Source organism: Peromyscus californicus, unplaced genomic scaffold (genome assembly GCF_007827085.1).
Source record: "Peromyscus californicus insignis strain IS unplaced genomic scaffold, ASM782708v3 Scaffold_15__1_contigs__length_86483966, whole genome shotgun sequence".
NCBI lineage: Eukaryota > Metazoa > Chordata > Mammalia > Rodentia > Cricetidae > Peromyscus > Peromyscus californicus.
The window spans coordinates 78,554,559-78,569,330 of record NW_026294447.1 but is presented as its reverse complement, the minus strand read 5'-3'; the positions used below and the strand labels follow the sequence as shown (position 1 = coordinate 78,569,330).

The following is a 14,772-nucleotide window of genomic DNA, read 5'->3' as shown; positions in this document are numbered from 1 at the left end:
ACCACAGGCCACTGTGTCAGGAGTGTTACAGTCCATTACAGTATCTATCTTAGGAGCTGGGGAGGAAATGGATACTAGGTGACTCTTCAGTATGTCTTTTGTGTTTTGTTGTGTTTTTGAAGGTCTTACTCTGTAGTTCAGGCTAGCCTGAACTTGCTACATAGTTACGGCTGGCCTCAAATGTAAAGCAGCTCTGTATGGAGGCACACGTGTAATTGCAGCACTTGGAAGGCTGAGACAGGATTCTGAGATCCAAGTTAGGCCAGGCTGCATAGTGATGCCCTGTCTTAAAAGATCAAAAGAAAAGAAAGGTCTTGTGTGGTGCTGGCATTGAACTCAGGGCCTTGTATGTATGCTCTATCACTGTATGTTTCCAGCTCCAGGCTGTTGAGTTTTTGGTTTTTAGATTCATTTTTATTTTATGTGTATGAGTGTTTTGCTTACATGTATGTCTGTGCACCATGTGTGTGCCTGGTGCCCACAGAGGCCTGAAGAGAATCACATCCCCTGGAACTGGAGTTACAGACCGTTGTGAGCTGCTGTGTTGGTACTGGGGATCGAACCTGGGTCCTCTGGAAGAGAGTAACAAGTGCCCTTAACCACTGAGCCATCTCTCCTGCCTACCTGCTGAGTTTTATATTAGTTAATCCTTTTGCTTTGTGTCCAGAAGGCTTCCAGTCGGCAGCTAGCCTTTGTTAGGAATTGTTACTAGCTGTGTATTTCTGGATATTCCAAGAGGAGAGAGGTGACTCAGTGGTTAAGAGCACTCCCTGACTGATGTTCCAGAGGAACCGGGTTCAATTCCCAGGTTATCTGGAGTCTAATCACACCAGGCTAAGAAAAATAAATAAGTATTTCTAGATATTCCGTAAGAATTGACCATGGGTTGGAAAATCTATAAAGAGCAAACTCAACTTATGAAAATTTTTCTTTAAAATGTGCTCTGGAATTTCTTCCTTCTCTGACGATAAACCCTGGTTTCAATCCTTCTGTTGCCTACAATAAAAACTTAGGTGTAAATAGGAGTGAATGAGTATCGTTTTAACCTGTGAAGACAAAAATGGCCAGTCAGTATCATTCTCTGTTGAGGTACCTGTCTACATAATGGAAAGCCCGAAATAAAAAAGAGCTGTGTATGATGGCTCACACCTGTAATCATAGCACGTGGGAGGTCGTAGCAGACAAATTGCTGAGTTCATGGCCACACTGGGCCACAGAGAGAGTCCCTGCCTAAAACATAAATAAATGAATGGATAAATGAATGTATAAATCGGGTCTGGGATGGAGCTTAGTTGTTATAGTGTTGCCTAGCACACACGAGGGCCTGGGCTTTGATCCCAGCACCTCATAAACCACATCTGTGATCTGAGTCCTGACAAGGTGGAGGCAGGGGAATCAGACAGTTCAAGGTCAGTCTCAGCTGCATAGCAAGATCGAGGCCAGCCTGGGATGCATGAGACCCTGTCTGAGAAAGAAAGATCGTGTGCTATGGGGATGGAGTAATGGACATGTGCCTCTGTGGGGACTAGCCCTTCCATCTCCCTGGCAGCAGAGAAGAAGCAGTGATGAGACGATGGGTTTAAGGTTGCATGTCCACATGTCTTTATGTACGTGTGTAAGTCATAAAACTAGAAAGATCCTGAGACGGAAGGAAGAGAGCTTAAGGGAAAGGAGAAAGATAACATTGGGCATGTGATGTGGAAACAGAGGGTGTTAGCTGGGCAAAGGGAGGATGGCGGGGAGGACGGTAGGGAGGACAATTAGCGCAAAGTCTAATGATGTATACACTGCAAATGCCATAACGACACCCATCATGTTGTGTGCTAACTTTTAAAAAATTAATTTACAAAAAGAGTTTTAAAAGTGTTGTGTAACCACTTCTGTGTTGGAACATATTCTTTGGGGCAAACTGAAACCATGTTACTGGGCCGTGGTCACTTGTATTTGACTAAGAATAAACTATTTCTCATTTTAAAAAGAAAAAAAAAAGAAAGAAAGAAAAAGAAGGGAGGAAATAAATAACAAACGATATAAAACAGCCCGGAAAGAAGGCCTTGACCACTCGAAAGCCATGCTTGTCAGGAGGCCTCTTGGGTAGAGGTTTTTCCTAATAGGAAGGCTGGGACCTGAGAGTTGTAGGGGAGAGACACTATTCCGGGGCTGTCCTGATCGGGCTCGTCCTGGAAACCGTAGAGGACCCTGCCCAAGTAAAGGCTCTCTTGATTTCATCCAAAGCAAAAGTGTAACTGATGCCATCCATGCCCAGCAGCAAATCCTCCAGGAGCCGATGTCCTTCGTGAGGAGGAAACTGGGGCCTCTGTAGTTTAGCGTGAAAAAGTCTCAGACTGAGATGCCTTGTGATGTGCGTCAGGATGCCTGTCTTAGGTCCCTTTGCGTCGCCATGATAAAATGCCCCGACAAAAGCCACCTCAACTCTTTCTGCTGTCTTTCCACGCCGCTCTAACGGTGCTCGTGAATGTCCTGGCTGATGTTCTGAAAAGCATCAACAATGCCGAATAGTGAGGCGAACGTGGATCCTTCTCAGGCTGTGCTCCAGAGTCATTGTCTGGCTCCCAAGTGTGATGATGAAGCATGGTTCCTTGGGCAAGTTTGAAATCACCACCGATCAGAGAGCTGGTAAAATCCCTGTAACCTCACAAGGAGGCTGAAGTGGGGGGTGAGCAGCCCAGACCTGACGTGCAGCTCAGAGACCTAGAAAAATGGCAGAACAATGCCGTCAGTTTGGTTTCATTGTGCCGACAACCTCAGCTGGCATCGTGGGCCGTGCAGCAGCAAGACAAACGCACACAGGAGGGAAGAACACTGGGATGTTTCTTCTAGGTGTGTAAAACACATGTATAAATACAGTGCCTCGGTGGAAAAACAAAATGAAAGAAGAGAAGAAAAAAAAGTAGCTTACGGGAGAAAGGGTTTGTACGGGCTTACAGCTCCAGGAGTGTAGTCCATGAGAGCAGGGAAGACATCGTGGCAAGAGCAGGAAACTGGTTTCATGTGTACACTCAGAAGGCGAGAGAAGGCACAGGAAGTCCACCTCGTTCAGGACCCACCCAAGTCCCAGCTTCCTGCGAGGTTTTACCTCCTAAAGGTTCCACAAACAGCGTGCGTCACCAGCTGGGGAGACAGTTTCAACTAAGTGGGCCTCTGGGTGCTGGGGGGCCTTTCACATTCAAACCCCAACAATGCCCTCTTGCGCCGTCTGCCCCCCCCCCCCCCGCCCCCCAAGATGGAGCGGACTGCACTCAAAACTGGCTTCTTCCCAAAACTGGTGGTGGGAGCAGAAAGATGTTGCCTGCCAGGGCTCCGGGGACAGTGAGTGAGGAAGCGTGTTCATGGGCCCGGGAAATGCACGTGGACCAGTGACTAGCGAGAAAAGTGAGGTGAGCCCTGAGCCAGAGGCAGAATCCAAAGGTCCTCAGAAGAGCAGACTGTAATGCTACAGATCCAGGGCGACAAGTTTAGTGAAAAATAAAGAGAAAGATTTGGTCAGGAAGCATGAGACTGCCCCAGGTCTGTGAAAGGTTTCCTCCCATCCTCACGCAAGAACAAGACAGATGCTTAAATAAAAGACCGTGGAGTGTGCCCAGAACTGGATAAAGAGTTAAGTCTTTTGGGTGGTTGTAGTCAAGTGGCAAGGAGGGGATTTTCACCCCTTTGAAGGCAGAGGGATGAGTAGAAAAGGTGGGAATCGCAAAGGCATTTGATATGTGGAAATGAGTGCCGTCTAACTTTATCTTTCCCTTGGCCGTGTACCTAGCGTGTGTCAGTTCCTGGAGCTGTGTCAGAGTCCAGAAGGTGGCTTTGGAGGGGGCCCTGGGCAGTACCCACACCTTGCACCCACATACGCAGCTGTCAATGCGCTGTGTATCATTGCCACGGAAGAAGCCTACAACGTCATTAACAGGTAAAGCTGCAGGCAGCTGGGGGGGGAGCCGGCACGGATGGGGGAGGGGGACACGACACGGACTCGGGAGTGTTCCGCCTCCTCTGCTGCACTGACTGACCACATCCCACTTCTGCTCTCTCTCCACTGTTCTCAGAGAGAAGCTTCTTCAGTATTTATACTCCCTGAAGCAACCCGATGGCTCTTTTCTCATGCACGTTGGAGGTGAGGTGGATGTGAGGTGAGTGGGACAGTTGCCTCCATGGCTTCTGGAATGTACCTATTCTTAGAGCAGCTAAGCCCCGAGAAACATGGCACACTGCTGCTTTGTCCCATAGACTGATATGCAAATGTTGTGTCCCTGGTACAGTGTCATGGTGTTAAGGTCCTCCAGTGTCGCTATCTCTTAGCTTCTTTTATGTAAATGTCAAAATATGAGTTGGATAAAAACAAAATCAAATGCTTTAGGTTTAAATACAAAATACATTTGTTCAGTGTAAATTAGTTTAATGTAGGTAATTACACAATGTATTATAATCTTTTACCTCTTGGAGAAGCAAGCCTAGAGTTGACTCTGTAAATACTTTCTGGTTGCATTTAATTAAATCCCGAAGGTGCGGAACATCCAAGGCACATGAGAGTTCCTCTGTGGGGTGCAGAATGCCTTGTGGGCCAGTAGACTGCAGTGTAGTGGACTTGAACCAACTACTTGGTACCCGTTGGCTCAAACCTAGTGTTTTACTCAAGAAGTGTATCTGACCAGGTGTGGTGGTCTGTGAACATGATCTCAGCTCTTTGGAGGTCAAAGCAGGGGGGTCAGAAGTTCAAGGTCATCCTTGGCTATATCATGAGTTCAAGGCTAGCCTAGGCTACATGACCCTGTCTGAATTATAAAGAAGAAAAGGGAAAAAATAAATATATTCATTACACTAGCAAGTAGCTTCCTGACCTGTGGACAATCCACCTATGAGGCATGTAAAGTTTACGGAATAAGTGATTTCTCGAGTGCAGTGGATCATTGAGATCGTATATCATTTAGTCTTGGAGAAATACATTTTTGGGAGGAGGTTAAGCTTTTATATCAGAATGACAGAGATATCTTTTGTGTGTGTGTGTGTGTGTGTGTGTGTGTGTGTGTGTGTGTGTGTGTGTGTGTGTGTTGTTTTATTTTGTGACGGGTCTCACTGTGTAGCCCTGGCTGGCCTGGAACTTGTGATGTCGACCAGGCTGGCCTTGAACTCCTGGAGATCCGCCTGTCTCCCCCCAGTGTCTGGCCTCATGGTGGATTCTTGAACATGTTTTTCACAGTGATGTGCTAGCTGTGTAGCTTTTGGCATAAGTGTTGCACTTTTGGCATGGGTAGCACGATGTCTTCAGAAAAGCCAACCAGGAATCAGTGAGATGGCTCACAGGTAAAGGCATTTACCTCACCATCGTGGGGACCCAAGTTCCATTCCTGGTAGAAGGGGTGAACAGACCACACGTGTGCTGGAGTAGGTGAACACCCCACTTGACACACGATGAAAATAATTGTAAACAATTTTAAAGAAAGCAGGCCAGCCAGATAGGCCTGGTTTGCCTCCTACAAGGCCCTGCAGCCGAGCTCTGGAAACCCCGGTCTGTTCTGAAGTCCTGAGCAGTTTCTCCACCAGGACCAGAAAGCAGTGCTGGAGGGTAAGTTCTGATAGCATCTGATTTCGTCAAGAGACACAGTACCAGGCTGTAGCGACGAAACTTCAGCACCCCTCCAGGAGAGGGCACACTCTCTTCAGTGGCTTTCGTTGTCGGTTGTTTCCTGGGTACTTGACTCTGCTGTCAATCTGCTTTGTCTGAACCAGGCATGGAAACTTCCTTGCCTGCCTTGACGTGCGGCCAGAGCTCAGCTAGAGGCCGCACTGCTGTTAGAGAGTGGTGGGCAGTTTGCAAGGCAATCTAGTTTTTGATAATTAATTGAGCAGGATGTGGTGGCGCATGCCTTTAATCACAGCACTCGGGAGGCAGAGGCCAGCCTGGTCTATAGAGTGAGTTCCAGGACAGCCAGGGGTACACAGAGAAATCTTATCTTGAAAAGCCAAAAATAAAAATAATGAATAAATAAATAGAAATAATAAATTGGAGTTGGGCATGGTAGCACACACAGAACATCCAGCATTCAAGAGGCTGAGGCAGGAGAATAGTGAGTTCAAGGTCTGCCTGGCCTACACAGAGAAACCCTATCTCAAAACAACTGGGTGTGGTGGCATGTGCCTTTCCTCCCACCACTGCAGAGGCAGAGGCAGGCAGAGCTTTTTCTGTGTTTTCTTACTCATATATGCTAGACAAATGCAGGCAACTTCTGTCAATTTGATGTGTTCCATTAAGGAGCACCTGGCCATAAGCCTCTCCTACCATGGTCCTGGGACCCGTCTGCCATTGAGCTCTTGGTTGTTCTTTGTCCAGTGGATGAAAGATTTGAATGACAGACCAAACCTGTAGATGTCTTCCAGTTTCCTTGGAGAAGAGCTGAGAGTTCTACATCTGAATTGGCAGGCAGCAGGAAGAGATTGGCTTGGGCTTCTGAGACCTCAGAGCCCGCCTCATTGTGATGCACTTCCAACAAGGCCACACCTCCTAATAGTGCCACTCTCTATGTACCAAGTGTTCAAACAGTGAGTCTGTGCGGGCCATTCCTATTCAGACGACCACACTTTGAGACGCTGGGTTCAATACCTAGTACTGGAAAAATAAACATACAGCTGGGCCGTGGTGGCACACGTCTTTAATCCTAGCACTCAGGAGGCAGAAGCAGGCCGATTTCTGTGAGCTACACAGAGAAACCCTGTCTCAAAAAAGAAAAAAAAAAAAGAGTCATTATTTATTCATTTTCTGAATTAACTATAGAGTTTGTAGTGTCCTCTGGGGATGGACGAGAGACAGCAAGTGACAGTGCAGGATGTGTTCAAGGGCCGAGAAGTGGGTTGAATGCTACTGAATTGTAGGAGGCCTCGGGGGCAGCGGTGGGAACAGAGAGCTGGAGAGGCTCATTACGGAGGCTGGCAGGTAAGTTCTGATGGGTTTTCAGTAGGCGGTGACCTGATCTGATTTGTACTGTTAGTTCTCTGGTTGCGGTGAAGGGATTATAGCGTTCTAGTGAATGTCCTCTGGTTTCTGTGCTGGAAGGAGGGAGACACATGGGAGGCTGGTCCAGGTGGATGCTAATGACTTGGGTTAGGATAACAGTGGTGAGGGAAGAGAACAGCAGACAGGCTTGAGAGCCGTGATGCTGGATACGGGGAGACAGGGAGAAACGACATGAAAAGTTGTACCGTGTCCCCTCCCCGTTTCTCGGCGTGATCCAGGACTAGTGGTTTGGGTATCTGTTGTGTGACTTTCCTGGGAGTCTATTTCTGTTCATCTCAGATAGAGAGGGCAACAACAGAGCAAAGCAGATTTCCTCCAAGCCCTGCTTGTTGAACCATTGAATTGATTGGGGTTGTTCGTAGGGGCATGGGTGACCTGGGCATCTGCATCACTAAAAATCACGAGTGGTGGTTCACAAAAGCTGCCTCATTGGGATTCCCATCCCCAATCCTATGTACCACCTAAACCACATGTCACTGGGTCAGGATTACACGAACCTGGTGGAGGTCAGGAGTGAGTGGCTGGAGTCTCGGGTGAAGGTCTAAAGATCCTTCCCTACCATTCTCTAACAAGGGAACATCAATTGGCTTAATCTTCTGAGTGTCACATGGGTAATCACAGATGCTCTGCTTTCAAGATGACAGCAGTCATGTCATGCCTAGGTCAGGACTCTGCAATACTCCACCCCTTCTGGTTTTTACATACTTTTATTCTGCAATGCTCCCTGAACTTTGGAGTTACATGGATGTGTGGTTATTTGCTGAGCAACAATATAGAATAATATAGAACCTAGCAATTTGACCAATTATGAGTTTCTCTAGTAACTGCTGTCCGCTATAAAAAGGTTTCTTCCATTTAGGCTCCACAGTAGCAGTAACCTGTGGATGTAATGACAAATGTCTAGAAGGTAAATTGATAGACAGATCACAGCTATTTAACAAAACAGTAGCAGTAGCCTTCCTGCTTGCACAGGTTTTGGCCCCTGGTTTACAGTACCAAACATAGTTTCTCTCCATGAAGAAAGTGGTTGGTTATATCTATAACAGTTGCACCATTGTTTCACCAGCAGGCACATTTTGCCTGCTATGTTGTTGGCATCAACACACAGTGTGCACAGCCAAGCAGGACTGTCAGCTTTCTCCCAGCAGCCAGGATAGTGTCTTGTGGCCCCACAAAACTCAGCCAGTGGGGAGTGAGCGTCTGGCTCAGGCCCAGCTTGATTCCTCCATCTTCTGCAAGCAGAGCATGTGCTCTTCTCAGCAATAGGGTCTTACCATTTAGTGCTGGGGTGTAGCTGTAGTAGTGTAGCCTGTAGAGCAGGACTTTAGGGGTGTCCCTTGCCAATAACATGTAGGGAGATACCCCAACACCCAGGATACATTCAAATTCTTTAACTTGTGTTTTTCTGTTCTTTTAGATGCTTTTCCAAATCGTTAGAGAGCCTAGAGGTTAACACTGCATAAGGAAACCTTTTCAAAAAGGGGAGGGGGTGGTATGATCTCCCAATGTCCACCATTGGCTATTCCGAACATGTGAGAATAGGTTTTAGGATTTAGTGGCTAGGGGGATATTTTTTAAAACTGTTAGTGAGGTTCAAAAGGTTCTATTGCTTTCATTGTGTTTCATGTGGGCAAAATCCTCCCTCTGGGCAGACAGCCCACTTTCAGCCGCATGTCTTATCAGCTGTGGCCTTGGTGTTCTTGCAGTCCTGGTCCATCTGTGCATGGAATCCATCAGGGATTGTAATAGATTCTTGAGCCATCTGGAGGTGTCTCCAATATAGTCATCAAGGAGCATGTCACCCTGTGCCACTCAGAAGAAGTCAGTTCCACTGGGATGTCTCCCGCAGACTTTGGATACTGACGTTCCTTCTGGGGGGCAGACAGCTCAGCTTCTGCTTCATGTCTTACATCAGTATTGGGGGAACACACAGTCTCCATTCCAGCAGGGCTACATGCTAACCCATACCACCTGGGGAAAGATGGCCACACTGGAACCTGCCCCCATGGAAGGTCTCAGAACAGCTCAGCCTCGGTTGCTGTCCTGTCTACCTTAGCAGAGGCCATTGAACTGCACTCCCCCAACTCATCTTTGGTTCTGTGTATCCCGTTCAGCCATTATTGTGTGCCTCAACCTGGGCGGGGGATTGTGTTTCTATTCACCCTTAGCACAGAGGGCAATAACAGACCAAAGAAACAATTTAGTCATGATAGCTGCATCACTAGAATCCTCACCCCCAAGTCAACCTTCTACCTCCTACAATCTCTAGCACCTAAGACCATGTGCAACTGGGTCAGGATTAACTGGCAGCTAGTGGGGGGTGCCCTTCAGAAAAGGAGTGACTGGAATGTCCACTAAGGGCCTGCTGCCCTTCCTCCTGCCTCCTCCTACACAGGAGGATTAATAGACACTGTCTTGTGAGGATCCCATTCAGTAATCACAACTGCTCCGATTTCAAGACTGTAGCACCATGTCACCCCCAGAGGACAGAATTCCACAACTGCCTCCCCTGTCACTTCTTCCACTGATGAGAGGCAGAGTACATCACAATCCCTGCTCCCTGCCTCAGGAGGATTCAAGGGCCTCTGAAAACACTGCGGAGCCTTTGTGAGAGGCTCCAGGCCTGGAGGAAATTAGATCATACCTTCAAAGTTAACATATGGCAAATGACAACATTTGGCGCCAGCACACTTGCCCCTTGCCTGCTCTGGATGCCTCTGCTGCGCCTTTGGCCAATGGGAGCCTGGCTGGTCCCAGTGCTGGCAGGACCGTCATGCCCATGGCTTCTGCAGAGAGTCCCGTGGAATGCCCCAGGACGTGTGGCTCCGTGTTCAGTCTATACAACTAAGACGCTGGAAGCCAAGCTTTGTTTCCTTCCCTTTCATGTTCCCTCTGAGCTCGGAGAAAAAGAATTCATGAGTAGAATTAAAACAAATAATTTTTCTCTTTCCATGCTTTGTATTTGAAAACAAACAAACCAAAAAACCAGTCTATGGATGTGTTCCGTGACGGATGGAGAAGATGAAAGGGTGTCCTGAGAAGAATCATGGCTGAAGAATAGAATGACAAGAGTTAGCTCAGATCAAATGGATACATTTGATTTTATTTTCTTTGCTCATTTTCAGAGAAGAGCTAGAAATATAGCTTGGTGGAAGAGAGTGTGCATGGTATGTACAAAGCCCAGGTTAAATCCCTAGAATTACCCTGCCCAAAAGATACGTTTCTACCTTTGCTTTTTTTAAAAAAAAATTGAAACAGTGTCTCATGATCCAAAGCTGGCCTCAGACTTGCTGTGTACCTGAGGATGACCTTGAATTTGTGATCCTCCTGCCTCTACCTCTTGAGTGCTGAGATTATGGGCAAGCGCTGCCATACCCAGTCAGACGGAGGGTTTTGTGCGTGCTTGGCAAGCACTTTACCCACTGAGCCACATCCTGAGCCCTCTTCCTCCTTTTCCACCGAAATGTGTGTTTCTGTGTATGTCTGACCAAGGGCTTGCAATCAGAGCTCTTTTCTCTAGAGGCCGAAGGGTGTCTATTCCCGTCTCGTTTGTGTCGCCCAAGCAGCCATTAGGGTGTGGTGGCCTGCTTTGGAGTGTGTCTGTTGGAGGAAAGGTAGAGCTAACTTTTCACACACACATCCTTAGTCCAGACAGAGGTCCCCAGTCTGCAGCAGAGAGACGTCTGCATGAGTGAGAAGAGCCTCAGCAACAGCTGGATGAGCCGGTGGCCACTGTTCTAAGTCTTTGAAAAAAAAGGCTGAATCTATTTTTGAGATGAATTGATAGGGTCGGTCTGCCTGTGTGGAGGCCGGGAGACTAGAATGTCATGTTCCTTCACTGAAGCCGTGTGGTGAGCAACTCTATCCAGACAGAATGTCACACCTCTCGGAGACGCAGAAAGAATGACTGTGTGCCAGGAGCGAGACGGAATGTGACTGCAGCTGACTAGGCAAAGTGAACCGTCCACCCGAGCAGTCTGCTGAGCCTTGTCCTGGCTTTTTCTCGGAGCCTAACATGTTCCCTCTGTTTCTGTCTTTCCAGAAGCGCGTACTGTGCTGCCTCAGTGGCTTCTCTAACCAACATCATCACGCCAGACCTCTTTGAAGGCACTGCCGAATGGATAGCAAGGTGGGAGAAGTCACGTGGTCCCCAGTCCTCCGAGAGCAATTGGTCAAGAAAAGCTAAAAGTCTGGAAAGAAATATAAAATTCGAAGAGATGTCTTAGGGGTTATATGTTGGGCCCTTTACAAATACTTGAAATTAGCTGGGTGGTGGTTGCCCATGACTTTAAGCCCAGCATTCGGGAGGCAGAGGCAGGCAGATCTCTGAGTTTGAAGCCAGCCTGGTCTACAGAGCGAGTTCCAGGACAGTCAAGGCTTCACAGAGAAACCCTGTCTCAAAAAACAAAAACAAACAAACAAACCCCAAACACTTGACATTATTTTCAGACTTTCATTAATGTGGTATTATAGTTCAGAATGGCAGGGGCCAAAAGCTTTGGTGAGTAGTATTGGTGGGAGTCTAAATTGACTGAGGCAGTTTGGCAGTATCTCAAAACACCCTTGCTTATGAAACCCAGTAACTCTACTCCCAGAAACTCTCACCCACATGCATGGAAGAGACAAAGACTTGTTTCTAAGAGCAAAAGTCCTGAAACAGGACGGGGTGTGGTGGCCCAGGGTAGCCACACTCGGGCTGTAATCACAAGGTCATCTTCAGCCTCATCTTGAGTTTCAGGTGAGCCTGAGCTACAAAAGACCCTCTTAAAAATAAAAACAAAAGGCATATATATGTGTACATATATATGCTCGTCTTTATTTTTATCAAAATAGTACTCATTCCCATGTTAATATACTGCAGTGACACCAGATGATATACTATGATCATACTTTTTGTTGGTTTTTTTTTTTGTTTTTTTTTTTGTTTTTTTGGGGTTTTTCGAGACAGGGTTTCTCTGTGTAGCTTTGCTCCTTTCCTGGAACTCACTCTGTAGTCCAGGCTGGCCTCGAACTCACAGAGATCCCCCTGCCTCTATCTCCCGAGTGCTGGGATTAAAGGCGTGAGCCACCACCGCCCGGCCAATCATATTTTTTGTATAACTTTCATTTTCCTGGAGTTAGTATACATATCATGGATGTATTTATCAGGAATTCATCTCCAAATTCTCTACCAGTACTACAAAGTTATTCTTCATACAGTCCACCATTTTAAATCATGTTTTCTTTTGTGTGTGTATTTATGCACATGCATGCATATTTATTTGTGTGTGAGTATGTGTGTGTGTGTGTGTGTGTGTGTGTGTGTGTGTGTGTGTGTGTGTGTGTGTGTGTGTATGTGTGTTCTGGGTCATGCCCCCCTGGAGCCCTCACCCTCCTGCTTCAGATCTAGACAGATTGCTCTCAGCTTGCTGCTCAGCAGGCATCTAGAAGCTTCCTTACAGCATGAAATTCACTTCATTTTTCTGGTTTGTTGGAACCCCTGTCCTTTTTTTTTTTTTTTTTTGAATGATTATTAGTCATTTTCATAAAGCATGATACTCCAAACGTTCTCCAAAAAGGGCACCTGGAAAATGCATTTTTAAGATCCTACATGTATCTTTATTTGCAAGCCTGCTCGGTCATCTGTCTGGTGAGAGATCGATAGGTTGGCAGTGGTGTTAGACTGTATTTGTCTGGATTTGTAAGCATTGCTCCATCGTCTCCTGACTTTCCACATCACCATCAATGAATCTGATTTTCCCAGTGACCACCAGTCATTGAGGACACAGTGTTTTGTAGACTGATGGTGATGGCTTAGAGACTGAGACTAGGCACTTCGGCTCTTTGTAGTGTTCTGTTTCTCAGTTGAGATGCCCCATCATTTTATTCCTTCCCAGTGTGCTTTTCTTCACTTCCCAAGACAAGTACGTAATATATCTGCTTTCAAACCCTTGGGGGAACCAGGTGAGTAGCATGTGTCATAGCATAGCACTGCTCAGGAGGGTAAAGGCAGAAAGATCCATTGAATGCAGGAGTTCGGGACCAGCCAGTCTGGGCAACATAGTGAGACCCTGTCTCAAAAGGGTGGTGTGTGTGTGTGTGTGTGTGTGTGTGTGTGTGTGTGTGTGTGTGTGTGTGTGTGTGTGTAGATATGGCTCAGTTGTTAAGAGCCAATTCTTCCAGAGGATCCATGTTCAATTACCAGCACCCTCGTGGTCACTCATAACTGTCTGTATCTTGAGTTCCAGTGAATCCAATACCCTCTGATGGCCTCCATGGACATGAGGCATTCATATGGTGCACAGGCAGGCGTGTAGGCAAAACACTCATACATAAAATGTACATACATATGTAAAATAAAATCATAATTAAATAAAACTGTAAAGGCCCATGTCTCGGTCTTTTCAGCATGTAGGTAACTTGAAGTTGATATCTTGTTTTTCTGGGCGTTCCTGTGTTGAATGGCTTTGGACTGTGTCGTGGACATTGTGGTTGGTGTATTGTAGAGAATGGATCCTGTTAGATTGCGTCAAAGCATGTTTTTGTTTTTAGCAGACAAGCCACTTAGTCAGACTCATACTGCAAACTTCCAACAGTGCTCTGCCCTGCAGTGGGCGGCGGCTCAGATCTCAGGTCAGTTTGGATTCCAGGCCGCTCAGTTTGCCTGCTGTGTATGTCCTTTCAAGGGAGAAACTTGAGCTGAATTTGGGTTTTTCCATCTCTGACTCTCCTGGCTTGTCCTCACTTTCTAGTAGCCTGTTTCGTCCTGCTAAAGATGCTTTCTGTTAGAGTTTTAGCTGCCCCAAGACCCAGGCTGCCACTGCTACCACATGGGTACTGTGGCCATCCCCTGGGCAAACCAGAAGGAACAAATGAAAGGAAAAGGAGGCTAGGGTGGTGTAGAAGGAAACCAGTTCTCTGTAGTTGTTGGCTCCAAGTTTGAACGCTCCACTGAACTCCCGGTGTCTTAGTCAGCTGGGCCTCGGAGATGTTTTGCACTGTGTAGGAGTGTCCAACCAGTTTACAGGAGAACTCACTAGCAGGACACTCACTGAACACGGGGATCTGACTGAACCAGTTTTACTATGTATCACCAGCTTTGGGCCTAGGGCGTATTTCATTTGTTTGTGTCGACTGATGGGATGTCAGATTGTATGTACGTCTGGAATACACAAGATTCCAGTGAGCTTGCCTGTGATGGTAGCCACAGTGCCTGCCACCATGCCAGGGCATCAAGATGCCCAGTCTTCTGGGCAGTTTTGTTTTGTTTTTGTCTTTTCTCTCCATCACCACCCATGTGGCTGTCTTGAGACTTTGAGAATCTTTATCTGTGCTGTTCAGAACCTTCATGATGATGAATCTTGGTGCGAATCATTTTCATTGTGTATGAGGCACTCAGCAGGACTCTGATTTGGAAGCACACATATTTCAGACCAAGAAATCGCATTGCAATATTTCTTTGGCAACTTCTTTATTTTTATTTTGGAAACAAGGTCTCACTGTGAACCCAAATCTGACTTTTACCACCACTGGTCCTCTTGCCTCAGTCTCCCACATGCTAGGATTATAGGCATATGCCTACGTACTCAGCTTGCTTGCTCCTTTTACAGCATCTGATTAGTAGTATTAACCTCATTTTTTCATTTTCATTTTTATTTTTAGAGACAGGGTTTCTCTGTGTAACAGTTCTAGCTGTCCTGGAACTTGCTCTGTAGACCAGGCTGGCCTTGAACTTAGAGATCCATCTGCCTCTGCCTCCTGAGTGCTGGGAT

The 14,772-nt window shown here is 46.8% G+C and overlaps 1 protein-coding gene across 2 annotated transcripts in view; it reads left to right on the top strand.

Annotated features, from left to right (window-relative positions):
* Fntb (farnesyltransferase, CAAX box, beta) overlaps positions 1-14,772 on the top strand; it is a 104,540-nt gene that overhangs the window by 64,066 nt on the left and 25,702 nt on the right. For both annotated transcript variants that reach the window (XM_052739535.1, XM_052739536.1), the window contains exons 5-7: positions 3,776-3,922; positions 4,059-4,142; positions 11,064-11,150. In XM_052739535.1, coding sequence (XP_052595495.1) covers positions 3,776-3,922; positions 4,059-4,142; positions 11,064-11,150 — 318 coding nt within the window. The remainder of the gene's footprint in view (positions 1-3,775; positions 3,923-4,058; positions 4,143-11,063; positions 11,151-14,772) is intronic.